The sequence below is a fragment of the Geotrypetes seraphini genome, chromosome 4, assembly GCF_902459505.1.
Source record: "Geotrypetes seraphini chromosome 4, aGeoSer1.1, whole genome shotgun sequence".
Lineage (NCBI taxonomy): Eukaryota > Metazoa > Chordata > Amphibia > Gymnophiona > Dermophiidae > Geotrypetes > Geotrypetes seraphini.
In genome coordinates, this window is record NC_047087.1 from 224539294 (window position 1) to 224563268 (window position 23975).

Here is a 23975-nt window from a genome sequence, read left to right on the forward strand (position 1 = left end):
CCTTATACAGGTTTTTGAAATATGGAAACCGTGAGAAGATTGCTCAGGAGCTTAAATATGGAGATGTAGTGGAAAGGCATCTTATAGACGGAGATATAGTGTTGTTCAATCGACAGCCATCTCTGCACAAACTCAGTATCATGGCTCACATAGTAAGTCCTATTTAGCATATTTCCTGAAACTAGTGCTACTGTTCTACTTTCAGAAGAACTTGTGATTTCTCTTCTCTCGTCACTTGTCATTGTGCCCTGCCTTCATGGAACTGTAGAAACTATTTGGCCTGTAACATTTTGGGGTGGCTGTCCTGAAAAACCACAGGTATGCATAGCTCTATAAAAGAATGTAAAATCTGTTTCATGAAGGGGAATAAAAAAAAAGTTTCTAGGGCTCTACTCTATATGGGCTCCTTTTGCTAAGGTGCGTTAGGGCATTAACGCGTGGAGTAATGAGCGCTACAATGCTGCAGGCACTAGACGCTAACGCCAGCATTGAGCTGGCGTTAGTTCTTGGCGCATAGTGCAGGATTAGCGCGCATGGCAATGCAGCTTGCGCTAAAAACACTAGCGCACCTTAGTAAAAGGAGCTTTATGTATTCTTCAGAAAAGGGGATAGTTTAAGGAAACAGCAGAGTAGGTTACAGCCTGTAAATAAATCACTTTTTCCTGTGTGCTGTAACATGTCTCTCTCTTGCAGGCCAGAGTGAAGCCCCATCGGACCTTCAGGTTTAATGAATGTGTCTGTACACCGTACAATGCAGACTTTGATGGAGATGAAATGAACCTTCATCTTCCTCAGACAGAGGAAGCCAAAGCAGAAGCACTTGTATTAATGGGGGTAAGTTGTTTATCCCAGGACAAGCAGGCATGATATTCTCACACATGGGTGACGTCATCTACGGAGCCCCAGCGCGGACAGCTTTTCAAGCAAACTTGCTAGAAGTTTCAAGTTTGCACACTGCACCACGCATGTGCTAGCCTTCTAGCCCCTAGAGGGCGCGTCTCCACCTCGTGGTCCTCAGTTCGTTTTCATCCGCGGAGCCAGAAGCCCTGTGGATTATCTGTGCTGATATTGCCTTCTGTCGCCGCGGCTGTGTTGCATTTTTGACGCGGTCGCTGCGTTTTTTGGTTTATTTCTTTGCTTTCTTTCTTTCTTTCTTCGAAAAAAAAAAAAAAAAAATTTTTGTTTTCCGCGCTCCGGGGGCTCCCGGTAGCCGTGGCCGAGGAACCTCGCTTGTTCCCGGCCTTGTTTTGGGCCCATGTCCCGGCCCGTAACGGGATTTAAGAAGTGTGGTAGGTGTGATCGACTTTTGTCCATCACAGATCCTCACAGGTGCTGCCTGAGGTGTTTGGGGCCCCATCACCCGACAGCATCGTGCCCTAAGTGTGCCACCTTCCAGAAACGGGCTCTTAACCGTCGAAAGGCCCGTATGGCTGATCTCTTTGCTGTTGATACCCCGGCGGGGAAGGCCTCGAGCTCGGCCTCGGCTTCGGCCCCGGCCTCGACCTCGGCCTCGACCTCGGACCCCTCGGTTCCCTCGAAGCTGGTCGCTTCGCAGAAGCAAGCCTCGGGTAAGTCTCCACTTCCTTCCTCAGCTACATCTGTCAGGAAGCCATCCTCGGGCTCTTCGTCGGCGGGACCGTCGGCCTCGACCCAGGCCAAGGGATCGAAGGGGGGCACCCCGAGGGAATACTCGAGACCGAGGTCGCCCTCTGCGGAGCGCCCCCAGGTATTGCCCCAGGGCCTTACTATCCCGGTATTCCAGGAGTTGCTTCGCGCTTTAATCTCCTCGGAGCTCTCCGGGGCCATTGAGACTTTGCAGCAGGCTTCGGCCTCGACTTCGGTCTCGGTGGCCCCGCAGTTGGCGACCTCGGCCTCGGGCACCGGCCTTTCAGCGGCCGAAGCTCCCTCGGCCTCGCCCTCGATGCTTCCCTCGGCTCCGACCTCGATGACACAGCCTGAGGTCAGTGTGCGACCTCGAGACAAGCAGCGCCGGGTACGCCGGATTTCCTCATCCTCCTCCCCGAGGTCTTCACGGGGGTCTTCACCCTCGAGCAAGCCCCGGCCGAAGCACCGCCTCAAAAAAGCCAAGCGGGCTCGAGCCTCGCCCCGAAGGAGTCGTCGCTCGACCCCGCCCGAGACCGAGGCACTGTGTGTCGAGGATCTTCGCCTCGACAACCCCAATCTGGTACGCACCCCGACACGGGAGGGTTCCCGTGCCTCCTCACCGAGGCGGAAGGGACGGACCTCCAGGCCCCGTACCCCGGGGGGTTCCCCGAGGGGGTCTCTTCGGCGGGCTGTCTCCCCGACCCCTTCGAGGTCACGGGATCGTGCTTCTTGGGGTTCGGGGTCTGGGGGGCAGTTTGGCTATTCTCGCCAGGCCTCTCCCTTTGACTCCGCTGAGAAGTCTCGGTCGCCCTCCCCACCGGCTCGGACTTCTTCTTTTTCGAAATTCGTCCACGACATGGCGAAGGCTTTAGGGGTGGACCTGGCGGCGGGGTCCATCTATACTAAGGAATTTTTGGAAGAGCAGGATTCCCCTGCCCCTCAGCGGGAATCCCCCCGCCTCCCGCTTAACAAGGTCCTCCTTCAAACCTTGCTGCGGAACCTTGAGGCCCCTCTTACAGTGGCGGTAGTGCCCACCAAGATGGAATCCAAGTATCGGACACTTCCCCCTAAGGGGTTTGAAAAAGGACAACTTTCCCATCAGTCACTCTTGGTTGAGTCGGCTCTTAAGCGCTCGCAGCCCTCGAGAGTCTCGGCTGCTGTCCCCCCGGGGAGAGAGGGACGGACCCTGGATAAATTTGGCCGTCGCCTGTACGCGAATTCCCAGATGGCCACAAGGGTCCTCAACTATGCTTTCGCCTACTCTTCCTATCTTAAGTCCATGGTCAAGGATCTGCCGGATTTTCAGGGGCTGATCCCGGAGTCACATAGGGAGAAATTCGCCTCTTTTGCGTCCAACCTATCCCAGCTCAGATTTTATCTGTTCCATGCGGTGTATGACGCCTTTGAGCTCGCCTCGAGGGTCTCGGCGTGTGCGGTTGCCATGCGCCGGCTGGCCTGGCTGCGGACCCTCGAGATGGACCCCAACCTACAGGAGCGATTAGCCAATCTACCCTGTGTCGGGTCCGAGTTGTTCGACGACTCCCTGGATGCGGCTACCAAGAAGCTGTCAGAACAGGAGCGCTCTTTGGCATCTCTCGTTCGCCCGAAGCCTAAGCAGTTGCCTCAGAGGCCATTCAAACAACCTCCTAGGCGGTATCCTCAAAAAACGACGCCGGCCTTTTCGAGACCTCCGCCTCGACGTCCACCCCAGGGGAGAGGGGGGCCCCCCAAGCCCGCTGCGCAGGGGACATCTAAGCCGGCACCGTCCTTTTGACGGGATGAGCGGCAGGGGGCTGGCCCCCGCCGCGTCGGCATCCAACCCCCTCCCCATCGGGGGTCGGCTCTCGGCTTTTGCCAGGGTGTGGTCAGGGATAACGTCGGACGCATGGGTGCTCCGGACCATCTCAGAGGGCTATTCATTAAACTTCTCAAGACAGCCTACCGACATGCCCCCCGGGGCGTGCCCGCCCAATCGGAGCCAGTTGGCCCTTCTCCGAGAGGAAGCCAGGGCCCTGTTGAGACTCCGGGCGGTCGAAGTGGTGCCTCTCGACCAGCAGGGCCAGGGATTTTATTCCCGTTACTTTTTGGTCCCGAAGAAGACCGGGGACTTACGTCCCATTTTGGACCTCCGGAAGCTCAACAAGTTCCTGGTCAGGGAGAAGTTCCGTATGTTATCGCTTCCGATTCTATATCCTCTGTTGGACGAGGGGGACTGGATGTGCTCCCTCGATTTGAAGGAAGCCTACACCCATGTTCCGGTGCATCCCGACTTTCGGAAGTTTTTAAGATTTCAGGTCGGAGACTTGCACCTACAATACCGTGTACTACCCTTCGGTCTGGCTTCGTCCCCTCGGGTATTCACGAAATGCATGGTGGTGATCGCGGCTGCTCTGCGTTCCCGGGGGTTGCAGGTCTTTCCCTATCTGGACGATTGGCTGATCAAGGCCCCGACAAGGGAAGGAGTTATTTCAGCGACCCAACAGACTATCACGCTTCTTCAGGGTCTCGGGTTCGAGGTGAACTTTCCCAAGTCTCACTTGCAGCCGACTCAATCCCTCCAGTTTATAGGGGCCGTGCTGGACACGGTTCTCCTCCGTGCCTTCCTTCCTTCTCCGCGACTGGAGGCCCTGCTTCGCCTGGGCCGGCGGGTTTCGCAACTGCAGGTAGTGTCGGCTCAACGCCTGATGGTGCTTTTGGGGCACATGGCGTCGACGGTCCAAGTGACTCCATTTGCTCGGTTGCACCTGAGGATTCCTCAGTGGACCTTGGCCTCGCAATGGCGTCAGGACCGCGACCCGCTGTCTCGGCGTTTGACTATGACTCCGTCTTTCAGACGCTCGCTCCGTTGGTGGACCAACTCTACCAATCTGTCCGGAGGTTTGCTCTTTCGCGTCCCTCCGCATTGCAAGGTCCTGACCACGGACTCTTCGGAGTATGCGTGGGGAGCTCATCTAGACGGTTTACGAACGCAAGGCCTATGGTCGGCCGCGGATCGTCGGTGTCACATCAACGTGTTGGAGCTTCGTGCCATTTATCTGGCCGCTCGGACCTTCGGTCACCTCCTGCACGATCGAGTGGTTCTCGTTCGGACAGACAACCAGGTGGCAATGTATTACGTCAACAAGCAAGGGGGGACGGGCTCTTGGCCTCTGTGCCAGGAAGCCCTGCGGCTTTGGACATGGGCCGTCTCTCAGAACGTTTTCTTGCGGGCGGTTTACATTCAAGGGGAGCTGAATTGTCTAGCAGACAAACTCAGTCGTCTCCTCCAGCCGCACGAGTGGTCGCTGAACTCCCGAGTCCTACGCGAAGTCTTCGACCGCTGGGGGACTCCTCAGGTGGATCTGTTTGCTTCGCCCGAGACTTGCAAACTACCCCTCTACTGTTCTCGGATGTACTCCCGGGACCGTCTCGAGGCCGATGCTTTTCTTCTCGACTGGGAGGGGAGGTTCCTTTATGCGTTCCCTCCTTTCCCTCTGATTTTGAGAACGTTGGTTCATCTGAAATCGACCAAAGCCACTATGATTCTCATTGCGCCTCGTTGGCCAAGACAACACTGGTTCTCCCTGCTTCTTCAACTCAGTGTCAGGGAGCCTCTGCTTCTGCCTGTCTTTCCCTCTCTGCTGTCTCAGAGTCGGGGTTCGCTGTTACATCCCAATCTTCAGTCGTTACATCTGACCGCTTGGTTCCTTTCCCCTTGACTTCGATTCCAGTTTCTCACTCAGTGCGGGAAATCTTAGAGGCCTCTCGCAAAGTCTCGACTAGGCTTTGCTATTCCCAGAAGTGGACCAGATTTTCTTCCTGGTGCTCCACCAACCACCTTGACCCGGGTTCTGTTCCAGTGTCTTCGGTGCTGGAATATCTGTTGCATCTGTCGAATTCTGGTCTGAAGACGACTTCCATTCGAGTGCATCTTAGTGCCATTGCTGCTTTCCATCAACATCTCGAGGGTCGTTCCCTCTCTCTGCATCCTCTGGTTTCTCGTTTCATGAGGGGTCTTGTGAATGTTCATCCTCCTCTCAAGCCTCCTCCTGTAGTATGGGATCTTAATGTGGTCTTGGCTCAACTGATGAAACCTCCTTTTGAGCCGATCGATAAAGCTCTCCTTAAGTTTCTTACTTGGAAAGTAGTCTTTTTGATTGCGCTCACGTCCGCTCGTCGGATTAGCGAGCTACAGGCTTTGGTTGCGGATCCTCCTTTCACTGTGTTTCATCATGACAAGGTGGTTCTTCGCACCCATCCCAAATTTTTGCCTAAGGTTGTGTCTGATTTCCACCTCAATCAGTCCATTGTTCTTCCGGTATTTTTTCCGAAGCCCCATTCTCATCCTGGTGAATCGGCGCTTCACACGCTTGACTGTAAGAGGGCGTTGGCTTTTTATCTCCAACGTACTAAGTCTCATCGGAAGGTTCCTCAATTGTTTTTGTCCTTTGATCCTAATCGGGTAGGACATCCGGTTTCCAAGCGTACCTTATCCAACTGGTTAGCTGCTTGTATCTCTTTTTGCTACGCTCAGGCTGGTCTCCCGCTCTCGGGTCGAGTCACGGGGCACAAGGTCAGGGCGATGGCAGCTTCGGTTGCTTTCCTCCGTTCTACCCCAATGGAGGATATATGTAAAGCTGCCACCTGGTCTTCGGTTCATACGTTCACCTCCCATTACTGTTTGGACTCATTGTCCAGGAGTGACGGCCGGTTTGGCCAGTCGGTGTTACGTAATCTGTTTTCCTAATTTGCCATCCTCCCTCCTACCCTCTTTCTGGTTGGCTTGGAGGTCACCCATGTGTGAGAATATCATGCCTGCTTGTCCTGGGATAAAGCACAGTTACTTACCGTAACAGGTGTTATCCAGGGACAGCAGGCATATATTCTCACAACCCGCCCACCTCCCCGGGGATGGCTTTCCTTTTCTAGTTATGGAACTGAGGACCACGAGGTGGAGACGCGCCCTCTAGGGGCTAGAAGGCTAGCACATGCGTGGTGCAGTGTGCAAACTTGAAACTTCTAGCAAGTTTGCTTGAAAAGCTGTCCGCGCTGGGGCTCCGTAGATGACGTCACCCATGTGTGAGAATATATGCCTGCTGTCCCTGGATAACACCTGTTACGGTAAGTAACTGTGCTATATCTGACATCCTGAGTACTGGGAAAACTTTTTCAGTGATTTCTAAATAATGGCATGGGAAGAGAGGTAGGAATTGTGGTGGTGATCCAAAAGTTCCTAGTTCAGCAATAGCATGTAGTAAATATGTATACATGCTAAGAAATTGTGGCCTGTTCTGTTTGAAATTTGTAAGTGTCCAAAAATATGTAGGTCATGGTGTAGAATGTAATGAAATTTCCAAGCTTTTTAGGAATTAAGTCTTTTTCTGCTCTTGTATGAGAATTTCCACATGGGCCTAGTTGATGTTTTCCAAGAAGCTCTCCAGTGCTTTGCTTCTGCAATTGCATTTTTTCCTTCATAGGTGGACATGTTTAATTTGGTCATTTTATGGTTAATGCTGTTAACAAAATTGTAAGTTTAATGTTACTCTACTTGCTGTGCGCTACTTTGAGTGAATCTATTCATAAAGGTGGTTAATAAATCCCATTAATTCTTAATTTCCTAATTATAAATGTTCAGCATATTAAAAATATTTTATCATCTATGTCGAATTGCATCCCTCCCTGTCTGGGAAATAATTTGTATTTATCCCAGGACAAGCAGGCATGATATTCTCACATGTGGGTGACGTCATCTACGGAGCCCCAGCGCGGACAGCTTTTCAAGCAAACTTGATTGAAGTTTCAAGTTTGCTACACTGCACCACGCATGTGCATGCCTTCTTGCCCACTAGAGGGCGCATCCTCACCTCGTGGTCCTCAGTTCAGTCTTTTCCGCAGAGCCAGAAGCCCTGTGGAAATTGTGCTCTTCTTGTTTAGCCTTCTGACACCGCGGCTGAGTGTTTCCCTCTCGGTCGCTGTGCTTACTTTGTTTTTTTTTATTTGATTGTGTATCGGTTTTCGTCGGAAAAAAAAAACAAAAAACTTTTATTTTTCTTCCGTTCGGCTCCGGGGGCTCCCGGGAGCCGCGGCCGCGGGACCTCGTTCGTTCCCGGCCGGGTTTCGTGTCCATGTCCCGTCCCTTGACGGGGTTTAAAAAGTGCACCCGGTGCGATCGTCTCCTTTCGATACACCGATCCTCACCGGTGGTGCTTACTTTGTCTGGGTCCTGAGCACCTGACCGACTCCTGTACTCGGTGCTCTACTTTTCAAACCAGCGCCCTCCGCCGCCGTCGCGCTCGTATGGCAGAGCTCTTTGCGGTGGACGCCGGGGCGGGGAAGGCCTCGACGTCGGCCTCGGCTTCGGCCCCGGCCTTGACCTCGGCCTCGTCTCCCTCGACCTCGCCCCGACAGCCCACGTCGTCGAAGCCGGTCTCCTCGACCCCGAAGTCGACGAAGGGTAAGTCCTCGCTTCCTTCTTCTCTTCCAGCCTCGAAGAAGCCATCCTCAGGCTCATCGACGGGGGTGGGTGGGTCGTCCTCGGCCCCGCCCCGAGCGTCGAAGTCGGGTGCCCCGCGGGAATACTCGAGACCGAGGTCGCCCTCGAGGGAGCACCCACCGACCCCGGATCTACCTGCCATGATGGCGGTGCCGGCCTTTCAGGACTTACTCCGTGCGCTCATTACCTCGGAGCTGTCCGGTGCCCTCGCGCACCTCCAGCCGCCTTTGGCGGCCCCGGCGTCGGCGGCCTCGGTCTCAGTACCCTCGACTTCGGCGGCTTCGGCCTCGGCCCCGGCCTTGCCCTCGACCTCGGCTGACCAGCCTGAGCGGAGCGTGCGGCCTCGGGACAAGGTGCGGAGGGTTCGGAGGATCTCCTCCTCGTCGAGATCCTCCCGGGGCTCCTCGCCCTCGGGTCGGCCTCGGGCGAAGCGTTGGTTGAGGAAGCCCAAACGTCAACGGGTTTCTCCTCGACGACGCGGTCGCTCCTCGCCGACCGGGGCCGAGACCCTTCGGGTCTCCGAGCTTCGCCTCGATAATCCGAGGCTTCTCCGTTCCTCCGAGGTTGAGTACTCGAGGGACTCTTCGCCGAGACGGAGGGGGCGTGCCTCGGTCCCCCACACCCCGGGGACCTCCCGAAGGGGTTCCTCGGGGCATGGCCGGTCCCCGACCCCGTCGAGGTCGCTTGGTGCAGCCTCTTGGGGTTCGGGTTCGGGCACGGGGAAGGAACCTCGTTATTCTCGGGAGGCTTCCCCTTCCTTCTTGGCGACGAGGGCTTCTCATTCTCCCTCGCCGCCTTCGAAGCCCTCCTCCTTTTCACGATTTGTGCTGGATATGGGGAGGGCTTTGGACCTTGACCTGGCGTCAGGGTCGCAATACGAAGGAATTTTTGGAGGAGCAGGATTTGCCCTCTCCTCCCAGAGAGACTCCCCTGCTGCCTCTTAACAAGGTTCTACACCAGACCTTCCTGAGGAACTTGGACTCCCCTCTTACAGTCACAGCAGTTCCATCTAAGATGGAGTCTAAGTACCGGACAGTCCCTTGTAAGGGCTTCGATAAAGCGCAGTTGTCTCACCAGTCGTTGCTGGTGGAGTCGGCGTTGAAGAAGTCCCAGCCTTCTCGGGTCTCGGCTGCGGTTCCCCCCGGGTGGGAGGGGCGGACCCTGGACAAGTTTGGTCGTCGCCTCTATTCCAACTCCATGATGGCTGCCAGGGTCCTTAATTACGCATTCACCTTCTCATCCTATTTAAGGCAGATGGTGAAGGCGTTGCCCAGGTATTATGGGGTCATGCCGGATTCCCATAAGGAGGATTTTGGAGCCTTTATGGCCAATTTATCTCAGCTGCGTCTCTACCTCTTTCACGCAGTTTACGATGCCTTTGAGTTGGCCTCTCGCGTATCCGCCTTTGCGGTGGCAATGCGCCGTCTCGCATGGCTTCGTACTTTGGATATGGACCCGAACTTGCAAGAACGTCTGGCCAATCTCCCCTGTGTTGGCTCCGAGTTGTTCGATGAGTCCTTGGAGGCGGCGACCAAACGCTTGTCCGAACATGAGCGCTCTATTGCCTCACTGGTCCGTCCTAAACCCCGGGCTCCGCCGCAGAAGCCGTTTAGACCTCCTCCGTGGCGGTACCCGCAGAAGTCGACGCCGGCCTTTTTGAGGCCTCCGCCCCGGTGTCCCCCGCAGCAGGGCAGAGCGTCCCAACCAAAGCCTCAGGCGCAAGAAGCGTCTAAACCCGCTCCGTCTTTTTGACGTGATGCGCGGTTGGGGGCGGGCCCCCTACGCACTGTCGAAGGACCCCCTTCCTATCGGGGGCCGATTGCAGGCCTTTCTTCCAGCCTGGGCCGAGATCACGTCGGACGCTTGGGTGCTCCGGATCATCTCCGAAGGTTACTCGCTAAACTTCTTAGCCAGTCCGCCGGAACGTCCGCCGGGGGCTTCTCTTGGCTGTCGAGACCAGCTTCCTCTTCTCCTGTCGGAAGCCAAGTCCTTGTTGAGCCTTCGGGCGGTGGAGTCTGTTCCCCCGAACCAAAGGGGACGGGAGTTTTACTCCCGGTACTTCTTGGTCCCGAAGAAGACAGGGGACTTACGCCCAATTCTGGACCTGCGAGGGCTCAACAAGTTTCTTGTCCGGGAGAAGTTCCGTATGTTGTCCCTCCCAGTCCTGTACCCTCTGTTAGACTCGGGGGACTGGATGTGCTCCCTGGACCTGAAGGAAGCATATACTCATGTTCCGGTGCATCCCGCCTTCCGCAAGTTCTTACGGTTCCAGGTGGGGGAGTTGCACCTCCAGTATCGCGTCCTTCCCTTCGGGCTGGCCTCGTCTCCTCGGGTCTTCACGAAGTGTATGGTAATGGTCGCGGCTGCCCTGAGATCTCAGGGGCTGCAGGTCTTCCCCTACCTGAACGATTGGCTGATCAAGGCTTCATCCCGGGAGGGGGTTATCTCAGCGACCCGACAGACTATCATTTTTCTTCAACGTCTGGGGTTCGAGGTAAATTTTCCCAAATCGCAGCTGTGCCCGGCTCAATCCCTTCAGTTTATCGGGGCCGTGCTGGACACGGTTCGCCTTCGGGCGTTCCTTCCCTCGTCGAGACTGGAGGCTCTGCTTCGCCTGGCCCGTCAGATTTTGCTGCAGCGCTCCGTATCTGCCCACAGGCTGATGATTCTACTCGGCCACATGGTTTCGACAGTTCATGTCACGCCGTTTGCCCGATTGCATCTGAGACTCCCTCAGTGGACCTTGGCCTCCCAGTGGCGTCAGGATCGAGACCCGCTCTCCCTTCCTGTAACGGTGACTCCTTCCTTGAGACGATCACTCAGTTGGTGGACCGACTCTTCCAATCTTTCCGGGGGTTTGCTCTTTCTCGTCCCTCCACATCGCAAGGTCCTGACCACGGACTCTTCGGAGTACGCGTGGGGAGCTCACCTCGACGGTCTGCGGACTCGAGCGCTATGGTCGGCGGAGGACCGTCTTTGTCACATCAATGTGTTGGAGCTTCGTGCCATTTTTCTGGCAGCTCGAGCGTTCGGTCATCTGCGCAATCAGGTGGTCCTGGTACGGACGGACAACCAAGTGGCAATGTATTATGTAAACAAGCAAGGGGGGACGGGCTCTTGGTCCCTATGCAGGGAAGCTTTGCGCCTTTGGGAATGGGCGACCTCCCAGAACATCTTCCTGCGGGCGGTTTACATTCAGGGAGAAAAGAATTGTCTGGCCGACAAGCTCAGTCGTCTTCTCCAGCCGCACGAGTGGTCGCTAAACTCCCGAGTCCTGCGCGAGGTCTTCCGCCGCTGGGGGACTCCTCAGGTGGATCTGTTTGCCTCCCCGGAGACTCGCAAACTGCCCCTCTATTGTTCACGGATTTACTCCCAGGACCGTCTCGAGGCAGACGCCTTCCTTCTCGACTGGGGAGGGAGATTCCTTTATGCGTTTCCTCCTTTTCCTCTGATCTTGAGGACATTGGTTCACCTCAAGTCATCCAGAGCCACTATGATTCTCGTTGGCCTCGTCAGCACTGGTTCTCCCTGCTCCTTCAACTCAGTGCCAGGGAGCCTCTACTTTTGCCTGTGTTTCCCTCTCTGCTGTCTCAGAGTCGGGGTTCGCTGTTGCATCCCAATCTTCAGTCATTACATCTGACGGCTTGGTTCCTTTCCCCCTGACTTCGGCGGTCAGGGAGGTGTTAGAAGCCTCGCGCAAGGCCTCGACTCGGCTTTGTTATTCCCAGAAGTGGACCAGATTTTCATCCTGGTGTACCTCGTACCATCTGGATCCGAGTTTGGTTCCGGTGTCCTCGGTTCTGGAATATTTGGTGCATTTGTCCAAGTCTGGGCTGAAGACTACTTCCATCCGGGTACATCTCAGTGCTATTGCTGCTTTCCATCGGCATCTAGAGGGACGTTCTCTCTCTCTTCATCCTCTGGTGGTTCGTTTCATGAGGGGTTTAGTTAACGTTAATCCTCCTCTGAAACCTCCTCCTGTGGTTTGGGATCTTAATGTGGTCTTGGCTCATCTGATGAAACCTCCTTTTGAGCCGATTGATAAGTCTCTTCTTAAGTTTCTCACTTGGAAGGTGGTCTTTTTACTTGCGCTCACGTCGGCTCGTCGGATTAGTGAGCTACAGGCTTTGGTTGCGGACCCGCCCTTTACTGTGCTCCATCATGACAAGGTGGTTCTTCGCACCCATCCTAAATTTCTACCTAAGGTTGTGTCTGATTTTCACCTCAATCAGTCTATTGTTCTTCCGGTGTTTTTCCCAAAGCCCCACTCTCATCCTGGAGAGGCGGCGCTTCACACGCTTGACTGTAAGAGGGCGTTGGCTTTCTATCTCCAACGTACCAAGTCTCATCGGAAGGTTCCTCAATTGTTTTTTGTCCTTTGATCCTAATCGGTTGGGACATCCTGTTTCCAAGCGCACCTTGTCCAACTGGTTGGCTGCTTGTATTTCTTTTTGCTATGCTCAGGCTGGACTCACGCTCCATGGTCGAGTCACGGGGCATAAGGTCAGGGCTATGGCAGCTTCTGTTGCTTTCCTCCAGTCTACTCCTGTGGAGGACATATGTAAAGCTGCCACTTGGTCTTCGGTTCATACGTTCACCTCCCACTACTGTCTGGACACTTTGTCCAGAAGCGACGGCCGGTTTGGCCAGTCGGTGTTACGTAACCTGTTTTCCTAAATTGCCATCCTCCCAATTGCCCTTTTTTGGTTGGCTTGGAGGTCACCCACATGTGAGAATATCATGCCTGCTTGTCCTGGGATAAAGCACAGTTACTTACCGTAACAGGTGTTATCCAGGGACAGCAGGCATATATTCTCACAACCCGCTCTCCTCCCCGGGGATGGCTTCTTTGCTGGTTATGGAACTGAGGACCACGAGGTGAGGATGCGCCCTCTAGTGGGCAAGAAGGCATGCACATGCGTGGTGCAGTGTAGCAAACTTGAAACTTCAATCAAGTTTGCTTGAAAAGCTGTCCGCGCTGGGGCTCCGTAGATGACGTCACCCACATGTGAGAATATATGCCTGCTGTCCCTGGATAACACCTGTTACGGTAAGTAACTGTGCTTTTTCTCTCATTAGTATCTCTGCTAAAGAATCCAAACTATCTACCATGTAAGAGAAGTCTGTTCAAAGTGCGCATAAAGGATGGCTTAATCAATGTATTCTGCATTTGCTTCAGGATGAGCCACAAAGCTGATGACCAAAATCTTCCCAAGGAATAACTCGGTCCTATAAGGAGAGGCTTTACTTTCTGAATGTGATCACAGTTTTGAGAAGCTGGCTTTGAAGCAGTTGATGGTCCAAGTGAAAACATCATGGTTATGCCTCTCTGAAGAAGCCCTTAGCTTCCTTGATGCTGCACTTTAAGGCATGGTCTCAGAGTAGGGCCAAATCTCAGTATTTTGTCCAAGTCTTAGCAAGGCTCCAAAGACTTGGCACCTAGAACCAAGGTTAGCAAGTGTCAAATGGGCATACCTTGAAGTTAATTCAGCTATTATTGAAGTGTCTCCACACTGGTCTATCTCAGCCATCCTAATGCCTTCAAGTTATTTTTTTAATAAAATACTCCACCTTGACCCCACTTGCTTTTTAGGAACCTAAATTTGCTCTAATGGTTAGATTCAGTTATAGCTGCTGTGGTCCAAGTTTGTTTCCTGGCTAGAAATGCTTCCCTTGAGTAGTAAAAGCAATAGGCTGAGATCCAAGAAAGCCATGTTTAAAAACCTAATGCTGCCATTGACATGCCTTGTGACCTTTGGCTAGTCACTGTATCTCTCATTGCCTAAGATACCAACTGTACCTACTACTAGGAGAAACCCAAAATGACTAGATCGCAAAACTCTTAAACTGCGTCTCAGAAATTAAAAAACTGGATGTCCATCAACAAATTACAGCTAAATGCCTCCAAAACAGAACTCCTTTGGATCTGCAAAGAACACTGCAACCACACCCATTCCTCACTACACTGGGACATATCTACCATAACTGAAAAGGACTAAGCATGCCGCCTAGGCATACTCCTTGACTACAACCTATCGCTTTCCAACTATATCTCTCAGGTGGTATCTTCCTCATTTTACTACCTGTGACAGCTCTGAAAAATAAGGAACTACTTTTCTGAGTCTGACATCATGCAACTACTCTATACCTTAGTCTTCTCCTGCATGGACTATGGCAATGCACTATTTAATGGTCTCTCAGCGAAGAACATACAACGTCTGCAGAAAAATAATGCAATTGGACTTCTAAAAAGCCTCCCATGTCCACGACCCTGTCTTGCAGGCCCTGTCATCAACTCACTGGCTACCCATAGCCAAACATCAAAGGCCTGATGCTAGCATTCAAATCCTTGCACAACATGGTGCCATGCTACATGACAACCAAGTTCCCTCCATACGTGCCAAACAGGCCCCTTTGCTCCAGGATGAAATGCGCTTCAAAAGGCTTCTTGGTCGTGCCCTTCAGCTGCATACTTCAAAATGACGTTCCTACTCCCACTTCATTCCAAGCCACTGGAATCAGCTGCCCCCACAGCTCAGATCCTTTGAAGGTTTCCTCAACTTTAGGAAAGCAATAAAACCATACCTCTTCACCTAACTCCCTGCTTACAGCCGATGGATTACAAAGAAATGTAGAAGGCGACAGAGGGTAGTGATCAATGGAAATCACTCTGAGGAAAGGGATGTTACCAGTGGTGTGCCTCAAGGTTCTGTTCTTGGGCCTGTTCTTTTTAACATTTTTATAAATGATATTGCTGAAGGGTTGTCGGGTAAGATTTGCCTCTTTGCGGATAATACCAAAATCTCCAATAAAGTAGACACGCTAGATAGTGTGAATTACATGAAGAAAGACCTGGCGAAGCTTGAAGAATGGTCTGAAATTTGGCAGCTAAAATTTAATGCTAAGAAATGCAAGGTCTTGCATTTGGGCTGCAAAAACCTGAGGGAACGGTACAGTTTAGGGGTTGAAAAACTTATGCGCATGACGGAAGAGCAGGACTTGGGAGTGATTGTATATGATGATCTTAAGGTGGCCAAACTGGTTGAAAAGGTGATGGCGAAAGCAAAAAGGATGCTAGTGTGCATAGGGAGAGGTATGTCCAGTAGGAAAAAGGAGGTATTGATGCTTCTGTATAAGACTCTGGTGAGATCTCATTTAGAATATTGTGTACAATTCTGGAGGCCGCACCTTCAAAAAGATATAAAAAGGATGGAGTCAGTCCAGAGGAAGGTTACTAAAATGGTGTGTGGTCTTCGTGATAAGGTGTATGGGGACAGACTTAAAGATCTCAATCTGTATACTTTGGAGGAAAGGCAGGAGAGGGGAGACATGATAGTTGTTTAAATACCTATATAATATAAATGTGCATGAGTCAAGTCTTTTTCATTTGAAAGGAAACACTGCAATGAGAGGGCATAGGATGAAGTTAAGAGGTGATAGGCTCCAGAGTAATCTGAGGAAATACTTTTTTTACAGAAAGGGTGGTAGATGCGTGGAACAGTCTCCCGGAAGAGGTGTTGGAAACAGTGTCTGAATTCAAGAGGACCTGGGATAGGCACATGGGATCTCTCGGAGAGAGAAAGAGATAATGGTTACTGTGGATGGGCAGACTAGATGGGCCATTTGGTCTTTATCTGCCATCATGTTTCTATGGTTCTATATTGGTACTAGATTCTCAGTATGTGTCACGTTAGGATATAAACTTGTATTGATAAATCTTGCACTGTAACTATAGCAAATTGTAACCTGTTCACTGTATATTATATATGTTAACCTGTTCTGAGCTCTTTGGGGAGAACGGGTTAGAAAACTAACCTAAATTGAGGATCAGGTAGCCGCTTTGCAGATGTCCATAATAGATGCAAAGTGGAAATGAGCTACAGCCTAGCCTGGGAATACATGAAGGAGAGAGTCTGCTAGCCAAGTGAAGTTTGTTCTCTTGGAAACTGGGACTTCTAGTCTTTTAACATCAAAAGCCACAAAGAGCTGGGAGGGATTATGAAAAAAAATAAGAAGATTATGGGAAGGCATAAAAGACTTCAAAGTTTGATATGCTGAGGAGAGACTGAAGATGCAACATCTCAGCTCCGCAGAAAATCTAGAACGGTTGGTTCTGCATGACAGTTGGGTGGAGAGGCACCTGCGTGCTTATGATATGGGCACTGTTGATATCGCCAAAATATGAGAATATTATGCCTGCTTGACCCAGGGATAATTTGGCTTTCCCTAAATTTACCTGATCCAATTTTATGGGTTTTGTCTCCAAAACTATCTTTTGGCAGCAAATTACAGAGCTTAATTGTGCATTGAGTGAAAAAAAAAAAAATAATCAGTTTGTTGCAAATTAGAGAATGACACGGTGGCAAAATTCATCACCGTTCCCGTCCCCGCGGATAACCGCGGGAAATAATCCCATGCCATTTTCTAGTGTCTATTTCAACCTCAGTCTTTCTACACCAGCATTCTTCACAGCAAAGCTTAAGGGTCAGTGGTTGTGGCTTTTCGTACTCCGATTCTTCTCTCTCTCCTTAAAGAATGACATGAAGATGGCTTCCCGCGGTTATCCGCGGGGATGGAAACGGTGATGAATTTGGTCACTGTGTCATTCTCTTTTGCAAATGTACTACTGAAATTCATTATGTATCCCCTAGTTTTTATTTATTTTTTTTTTTTTTAAGAATTTAAAAATCTGTATTTATCCATGTCTCTCCATTTTTATTTGGAGATCTACTGTATCTCATCTTCCCTCATCTGTTTTTTCTCCAAGCTGAACTCTAATCTCTTTAACCTGTTTCAAATGGGGAGGATTTCAACCTCCTTTTTATCATTTTTGCTTGCTCCTCTGTCTTTTCTAGTTCCACCATCTTACCTTGAGATGTGGAGACTAGACCTGCATACTAGAGAATGACGCAGGGACAAGTTTGTTTAAACTGTATAAACTGAAGAATTGTGTTAAAAAAGCAATAAGCAACACATTTTCACACCAGTCTTTTTGTGATCTCTAACAAGAAAAATGAATGGTTATAAAATGTTTTCTTTTTAATATTGTAGACCAAAGCAAACTTGGTAACACCAAGAAATGGGGAGCCTTTGATTGCTGCTATCCAGGATTTCCTTACAGGTATGTGCAAATTTCCTGATTCATCATTGACAGCTGAAGGTCCCTTTTGCTAAGTTGCATGAAATATCTAGCTCAAGTTTTGCCATGGTTGGTTTTTAAATGACTCTTTTAGTGGATTGCTGGGATTCCCAAGGAGACATGTTCCTAAGCGGAGAAGAATATGTTTAGATAGCTGCTGACTTGTCTACAGAGCCCTTTGGTTTGAATTAATTTGCTTTAAATATTTTCTCTGAACTTAGTTTTGTCGTATGCTTACTGAAGTGCTTTCTGCTACACCAGTGGTCTCAAACTCAAACCCTTTGCAGGGCCACATTTTGGATTTGTAGGTACTTGGAGGGCCTCAGAAAAAATAGTTAATGTTGTATTAAAGAAATGACAATTTTGCATGAGGTAAAACTCTTTATAGTTTATAAATCTTTCCTTTTGGCTAAGTCTTAATAATATTGTAATTTATAGCTAAAGAGACATACGATCAAGAAACTGTTTTATTTTACTTTTGTGATTATGATAAACATACCAAGAGCCTCAAAATAGTACCTGGTGGGCTGCATGTGGTCCCTGGGCCGTGAGTTTGAGACCACTGTGGTACACCAAGCATGATGTTTATAGAGGGATGTGAATGGCTGGCTTGGTCTTTGTCTATTTGTTTGTAGGTGGGGTGAACAACCAAAAATCTAGCCTGATCCTGTCAGAACTTGAGAAAAATAAATTAAGTGTAAAAATAAATCCTTTTCCTTTACCATGGAAACATCCCACTGCATTCAGTGAGAAAAATTCATCATACATTTTGCAAGTGTTTATATCCAGCATCTACCTGCTTTGAGTTGAAGTCACTTTTTGCTAATGTGAACTTTGGTTTGGCTTTTTTTCGAGAGAGACCAATTTCAGCATATTTTTTTTTAGTAGTTGGTTGATTTTTTTTTTTTTTTAATTTTCTGGTTTTCTTTTTGTAGGTGCTTATCTCCTCACACTTAAGGACACCTTTTTTGACAGAGCCAAGGCCTGTCAAATAATTGCCTCAATCTTGGTTGGCAAAGATGAGAAGATTAAAGTCCGTCTTCCACCCCCTGCAATACTGAAGGTGCATCATTTGTCTCTAGTACCATCATTTGAGACATTAAGAATAGATAATTGCTTTGTTGGGTAGAAATCCTTCTGGCTCCAAAGATGAATCATTTGAACCCTGGCAAGTTCTGCAGTTCTGATGCAGCTTCACTAATATATTGTCAGTGGAAAAAGACTGCTTTGAGAATGACCAGTTAAACAGCAAACTTTAAGCTTCTTTTGCTCTTTCAAGTTCACTATAAAATGAAATAAGGCTTAGTATTTCTGAAGATTCAGTTTTTTTTATGTTCTGCTCATCAAGGATATTTTGAAAATGGGTGCTCCATTCTGGTTTTGTAAGTGATGATGATGTTCATTGGTAGTAGAGAATGACACGGGGACAAATTTTTCCCCATCGCCATGGGAACTAATTTTACTGTCCCATCCCCGCGAGTTCTTTTCCTGTCCCTGCCCCATTCCTGCAAGTTCCATCCTCATCTGCACAAGCCTCAAACACTTTAAAATCATAAGTGTTCGAGGCTTGTGTGGTTAAGGCAGAGCTTATAGGAATGAGGCAGCGACAGTGACAAAGCTCACGGGAAGGGATGGGGAAATTGAGTTCCTGTGTCATTCTCTAATTAATAGCTCATTATGAGTTAAATCTACTGAAAGTGTGCGACCTTAATCCAGATGTGTATATTAATGTACAATAGATATTTAATTGTCCCCAAAGGATTTATTTGTTTTCACTTGAGGTAAGGGAGGATGAAGCGACTCAGATCTGATCTCTGACTTCCCTGGTTCTCAAAATGAAACATTACTAAGGATGATGGAATTTTTAAGTTTCAGCTAAAGAAATTTCATATAGCAAAATTCATGAATAAGCAAAGTGCCCTTCAGAATTTTGAACTAAACTATACAGGAAGAATGACATCAGGTACAACTTGAAAGCATGCTGTTATTGTATATAAATATTTATTCATAACACTTGATATACTGCCCTTTTAATACAGACTAATCAAAGCAGTTTACAAAAATGACTCTGGCTCAAGCAATGTCATAGTACTTAAAAATTGTATACTATAAAACCATAACGTATAAATAACATTTGAAACATTCAACAAGTACATTCCTGAAACATTCACATCACTATCTGTCCATGCACCATCTCAACTGCATAAGTCATTGAGAATGCTCTTGTGGAAAAAGGCTTTGAGGTCTTAAAGTTGTGCCCTAGGCCAGAGATATTTAAGAGAATTCCCCCCCCAAAAAAAATTCTCCTATTCTTTAGTGTTCCTCTAGACCGGCACAGACGGATGGGTTTATGTTCCTCTGCCAGCAGGTGAAACTCAAGAACATACTGAATTCTAACAGTACATGTGAGCTGTGCAGTAGAGAATGACATGGGGACAAATTTTTCCCCGTCCCCGCAGGAACTCATTTTCCCGTCCCATCCCCGCGAGTTCTTATCCTGCCCTGTTCTTGCAAGCTCTGTCCTCCTCTGCATAAACCTCAAACACTTTAAAATCATAAGTGTTCAAGGCTTGTGCGGTTAAGGCAGAGCTTACGGGAATGGGACAGGGACAGCAACAAAACTTGTGGGGACGGGAAATTGAGTTCCTACGGAGACAAATTTCTCCCCGTGTCATTCTCTACTGTGCAGTCACTTCTTGAATCAGTCTGTTCTCAGTTTCCAGCAGGTGGAGTGGTAAGCCTGTGCAGCCTTGTTCTATTTTTCTAGGCCTTTCCTTTGGAACTTTTGGAGAGGATAGGCAGGGGCTTTTTCTGATCTTTTGGCTTTGGTTGTCTGGACTGAGTTGGGCCTGTGGGGATCCTGTTCAACCTCGGGTGGCTGAGTCCCTCGCTCCATTCCCTTGCCTCACCAATTTTTATTTAGAGGTGCCTCAGCTGTACGCCTTGCCAGGGGGCAAAGACTACAGCTTGGAGAACCAATGAGGTCTACTCCTTTAAATCTTAAGTTTTTTAATTGGGAAAAAAATCCCCCTGAGGAAGAGCCATTAAGTTTTTATTTGTTCCGGTCTGAAGGGAAGATGTCATTAATTCATTTTTCTCCCTTCCAGCTTACCAGTGGTTGTATTGAGCCTGCCTCGGGGTTCACAATGAGCACTTCTTGGCTGAAGAAATACTCAATGTTCTTCCGCTGAGGTTTGAGCCTGTTCTTGACCGGGAGTCTGCTGACTGGTCCTTGGTGGATCAGGAGGCGGCTAAAATTGAACTCAGCACTTCTCATCTTTCTGATGCCGTGTATGATTTATTACGGGCATCTGACAAATCCATTGCCCTCGGAGGGGCCACGCATCGTAACCTGTGGCTTCGGGGTTGGCTTCTAAGTCTAAGCTCAGTAAATTTCCCTTTCAGGGTCTCTTCATTTTTGGGGAGGAGTTGGATAAGCTGGTTCAGGCCTTGAGTGACTCTAAGGTGCCTTGGCTTCCGGAGGACTGTCTTCACCAGGCTTTTCGGGGAGGTGCCAGCCATGGGCGTTCATGATTTTCATTGGTATCGTCCTGGCCGGAGCTTGGCTTCTTTCCCTTCTTGAGGCCGCTTCTTTTAGCATATGCAGTCCTTTTGGGGAGCTCTCCAGGGGGTCGTGACTCCACTGGTAGCTCCAACTCCACACGTTCAGCCCCATGACTTAGTTCGGGGCCTTCCCCTGGTTCTGGTAGGTGGCAGTTTGCGGGATTGACCGAGATCAAGACTGATCAGTGGGTCCTAGAGGTGAATCTGGACAGCTATGCTCTTGAGTTTTACTGGCCCTTACTAGACCATTTCCTCTCTTCTTGTCAGGCATCTTGGAAGAAGCGGACGTTTCATCAGATGCTGCAAAGGTTGTTGGACCTCAAAGTGGTGATCCTAGTGCCTCAGGAGATTCACATCGGCAGGTACTCCATTTATTTTGTGGTGCCCAAGAAAGAGGGTTCTTTTTGGCCCATTTGGGATCTGAAATGTTTCAACCGGGCACTCTGGGTTCCATCTATTCACATGGAAACCCTGAGGTCTGTGTTGTGATTTTCACTGAAACCAGTCTGGGGAGTCTTCCTTCTCGAGGCCTGGGTGCTGAAATTACAGTCGCAGATTTGTTCCCTATTGGTTTATCATTGCCCTCAGGTGCAGGACTTTCTGAAGGTCTTCGGGTCAATGGCAGCCTCCCTGGATGTGGTCAGGTGGGCTCGGGCTTGCATGTGTCCCCTTCAGTATGCTCTTCTTCGGCAATGGTCTCTGCAATGTCATGATCTGGACTCTCTGGTCCCTCTTCAGGGGTTGGTTTGTCACATCCTGAGCTGGTGGCTATAGTCTTCCAATCTGGTGCAGGGAGTGAGCCTGGATCAGCTCCAGTGGACAGTGCTTCTCACGAACTCTAATCTCCTCGGGTGGGGAGCACAGTGTCTCAGGCACACAGCTCAGGGCAGCTGGTCGCCGGTGGAGTCTTGCTGGGCGATCAGTGTTCTGAAGACCAGGGCCATTCAGTTGGTGTTAGTAGCTTTCCAGTCGTTGCTGGGTTCTCGCGAACAATGCCACAGTGGTGGCTTATGTCAATTGTCAGGGGGAACCAAGAGTCATCTGGTAGCGCAGGGGATGACTCTTCTCATGGGAGTGGGCAGAGGTTTACCTTCTAAATCTCTCTGCTTCCCACATAGTGGGAGTGGAGAATTTCTAGGCGGACTTCCTCAGTCAGCAAGTGCTGGATCCTGGTGAGTGGTGTCTAGGGCTGGAAGCCTTCAAATTGATTGTCCAGTTGTGGGGTCAGCCAATTATGGACATCATAGTGACAAGTGTCAACACCAAAGTGCTGAGGTTCTTCAGTCGGCGCAGAGATTACCAGTCCTTGTCATCTTTCCGTGGTCTATTGTGTGGATGACGATTTGGCCTTTTCTCCAGATGTGATTCGTTGTATGAGAGCGGCAAAATTGCTTCTGCCTCCAGTTCTTCCTTCGGTTCCGACCTGGGATCTCAATCTGGTTCTTTCAGTGCTCATTTGTCCTCCTTTTGAACCTCTTGGCTCCTGCACATTTAAGGACATTACTCTTAAGGCTGTGTTCCTGGTAACCATTACTTCCGCAAGACGCGTTTCTGAACTGCAGGCCTTTTCGTGTAGGCCTCCCTTCTAGGGAGCGGGTCATGCTGTGGCCGGTTCCCTCTTTTCTTCCCAAGGTCATTTTTCCCTTTCATGTCAACCAGTCCGTTGCCCTTCTGGTCTTGGGTAGTTGGGAGGACTCTTTGAAGCAGAGGAAGTCGTGCAAATTAGATGTCCGTAGCGTCCTTCGTGCTTACATTCAATGGACCCAGGAGTTCGTAAGTTGGATCGTCTACTTCTCGCTGGCCCTCGAAAGGCGGACGGTGCTTCTAAAGCTACAATTGTGCGCTGGATCAAGAAGAACGTCGCTTCGGCGTACCTTCTTCAGAAGAAACCTGTTCCGGATTTTCTCAAAGCTCATTCCACTCGGGGTCAGGCAGCCTCTTGGGCTGAGAGTTCTCTTCTCTTGTACCTCCGGTGGATATCTGTAAAGCTGTGGTTTGGTCTTCTCTCCAATCCCTTTTTTTCCACTATTGTGTGGACATGCAGGTGCATTGGGACATGATGTTTGGTTAGCGTGTTCTTATGGTGGCCCTTCAGGGGTCCCCACCATAATGGGTATTGCTTTGGTACATCCCATCTGTTCTGTGCCGGTCTGGAGGGAGAAATTAGGTTCTTACCCTGCTAATTTTCTTTCTTTTAGTTTCGCCAGATCAGCATAGACCCCACCCTGTCGTTTTATTCGGTGTTTTTGTTGAAGACCTTTATTAAAGGTTGCAAGAGCTGGTTGCTTGGTGTCAAAATAAATTAACTGGATCAGCAGAAAGTTTGGAAATATTGTGCTCCTGGGTCAAGAACTAATGGACTCAGAAACAAATTAAGTAATAACAGAAACAAGATGGCGCCTTGAGGGACTCCACTGGCAACCCTTGTGGTTTACAATCTTTAAAATTGTAATTGTGGTGAATGGTCTTTGACCAAAAAGACGGTTCACTGTCATTTCTTTCAGTGTTTCCGCTGTGCCATAGAATAATGCTTTATTGTCTTAGCGGCCTCATGTAAACTCAGATGTGATTTTACTGTGTGGTTGTGGAGGGCTCCTGATGCAGACCTATTGGCTGAACCCAGACCATATTGGACTCCCTTTGTTGGAGCTTGTTGCCATTCTGCTTGCTTCTGCGTTGGATTGACAGGGGTCCTTACTACCTAAGCTTGATGCTACAATACTTTGTGTTGGATTTACAAATAAAATTGTATTTTAACATTCCTGTCTTCTGTTTGGTCACCCATACCCCCCTCCCCCCCCCTTTATGTGCCTGTTTATGGGTGTGTGCCAGTTGTCTTGGCTTTTTGACTTTAAAATAATTCATCAGGTAATATTTCAGGTTGACAGTACTATTACCAATCCCATGATGAGAAATCAAATCTCTGCTTAGACGTGATAATGCACTTGCTGATCATAATTTTGTCCTCTCGTTTTCCAGCCTGTGACCTTGTGGACAGGAAAACAAGTTTTTAGTCTTATTCTGAAACCCAGTGATGACTGTCCTGTGATGGCCAACCTCCGTACCAAGGGCAAACAATACTGTGGCAAAGGAGAGGACCTGTGTCACAATGATTCTTGTGAGTGACTCTGGGCTTACTTACTTTCACCACTCATTTTATAGTGTCCCATGTTTTTGTGTAAATCAGTTCTTTGG

At 49.6% G+C, this 23975-nt stretch overlaps 1 protein-coding gene across 2 annotated transcripts in view; it reads left to right on the forward strand.

Annotated features, from left to right (window-relative positions):
* The window catches only part of POLR3A (RNA polymerase III subunit A), a 192684-nt gene that overhangs the window by 56435 nt on the left and 112274 nt on the right, over positions 1–23975 (forward strand). For both annotated transcript variants that reach the window (XM_033942449.1, XM_033942450.1), the window contains exons 10-14: positions 11–152; positions 694–834; positions 17129–17198; positions 18152–18279; positions 23760–23898. In XM_033942449.1, coding sequence (XP_033798340.1) covers positions 11–152; positions 694–834; positions 17129–17198; positions 18152–18279; positions 23760–23898 — 620 coding nt within the window. The remainder of the gene's footprint in view (positions 1–10; positions 153–693; positions 835–17128; positions 17199–18151; positions 18280–23759; positions 23899–23975) is intronic.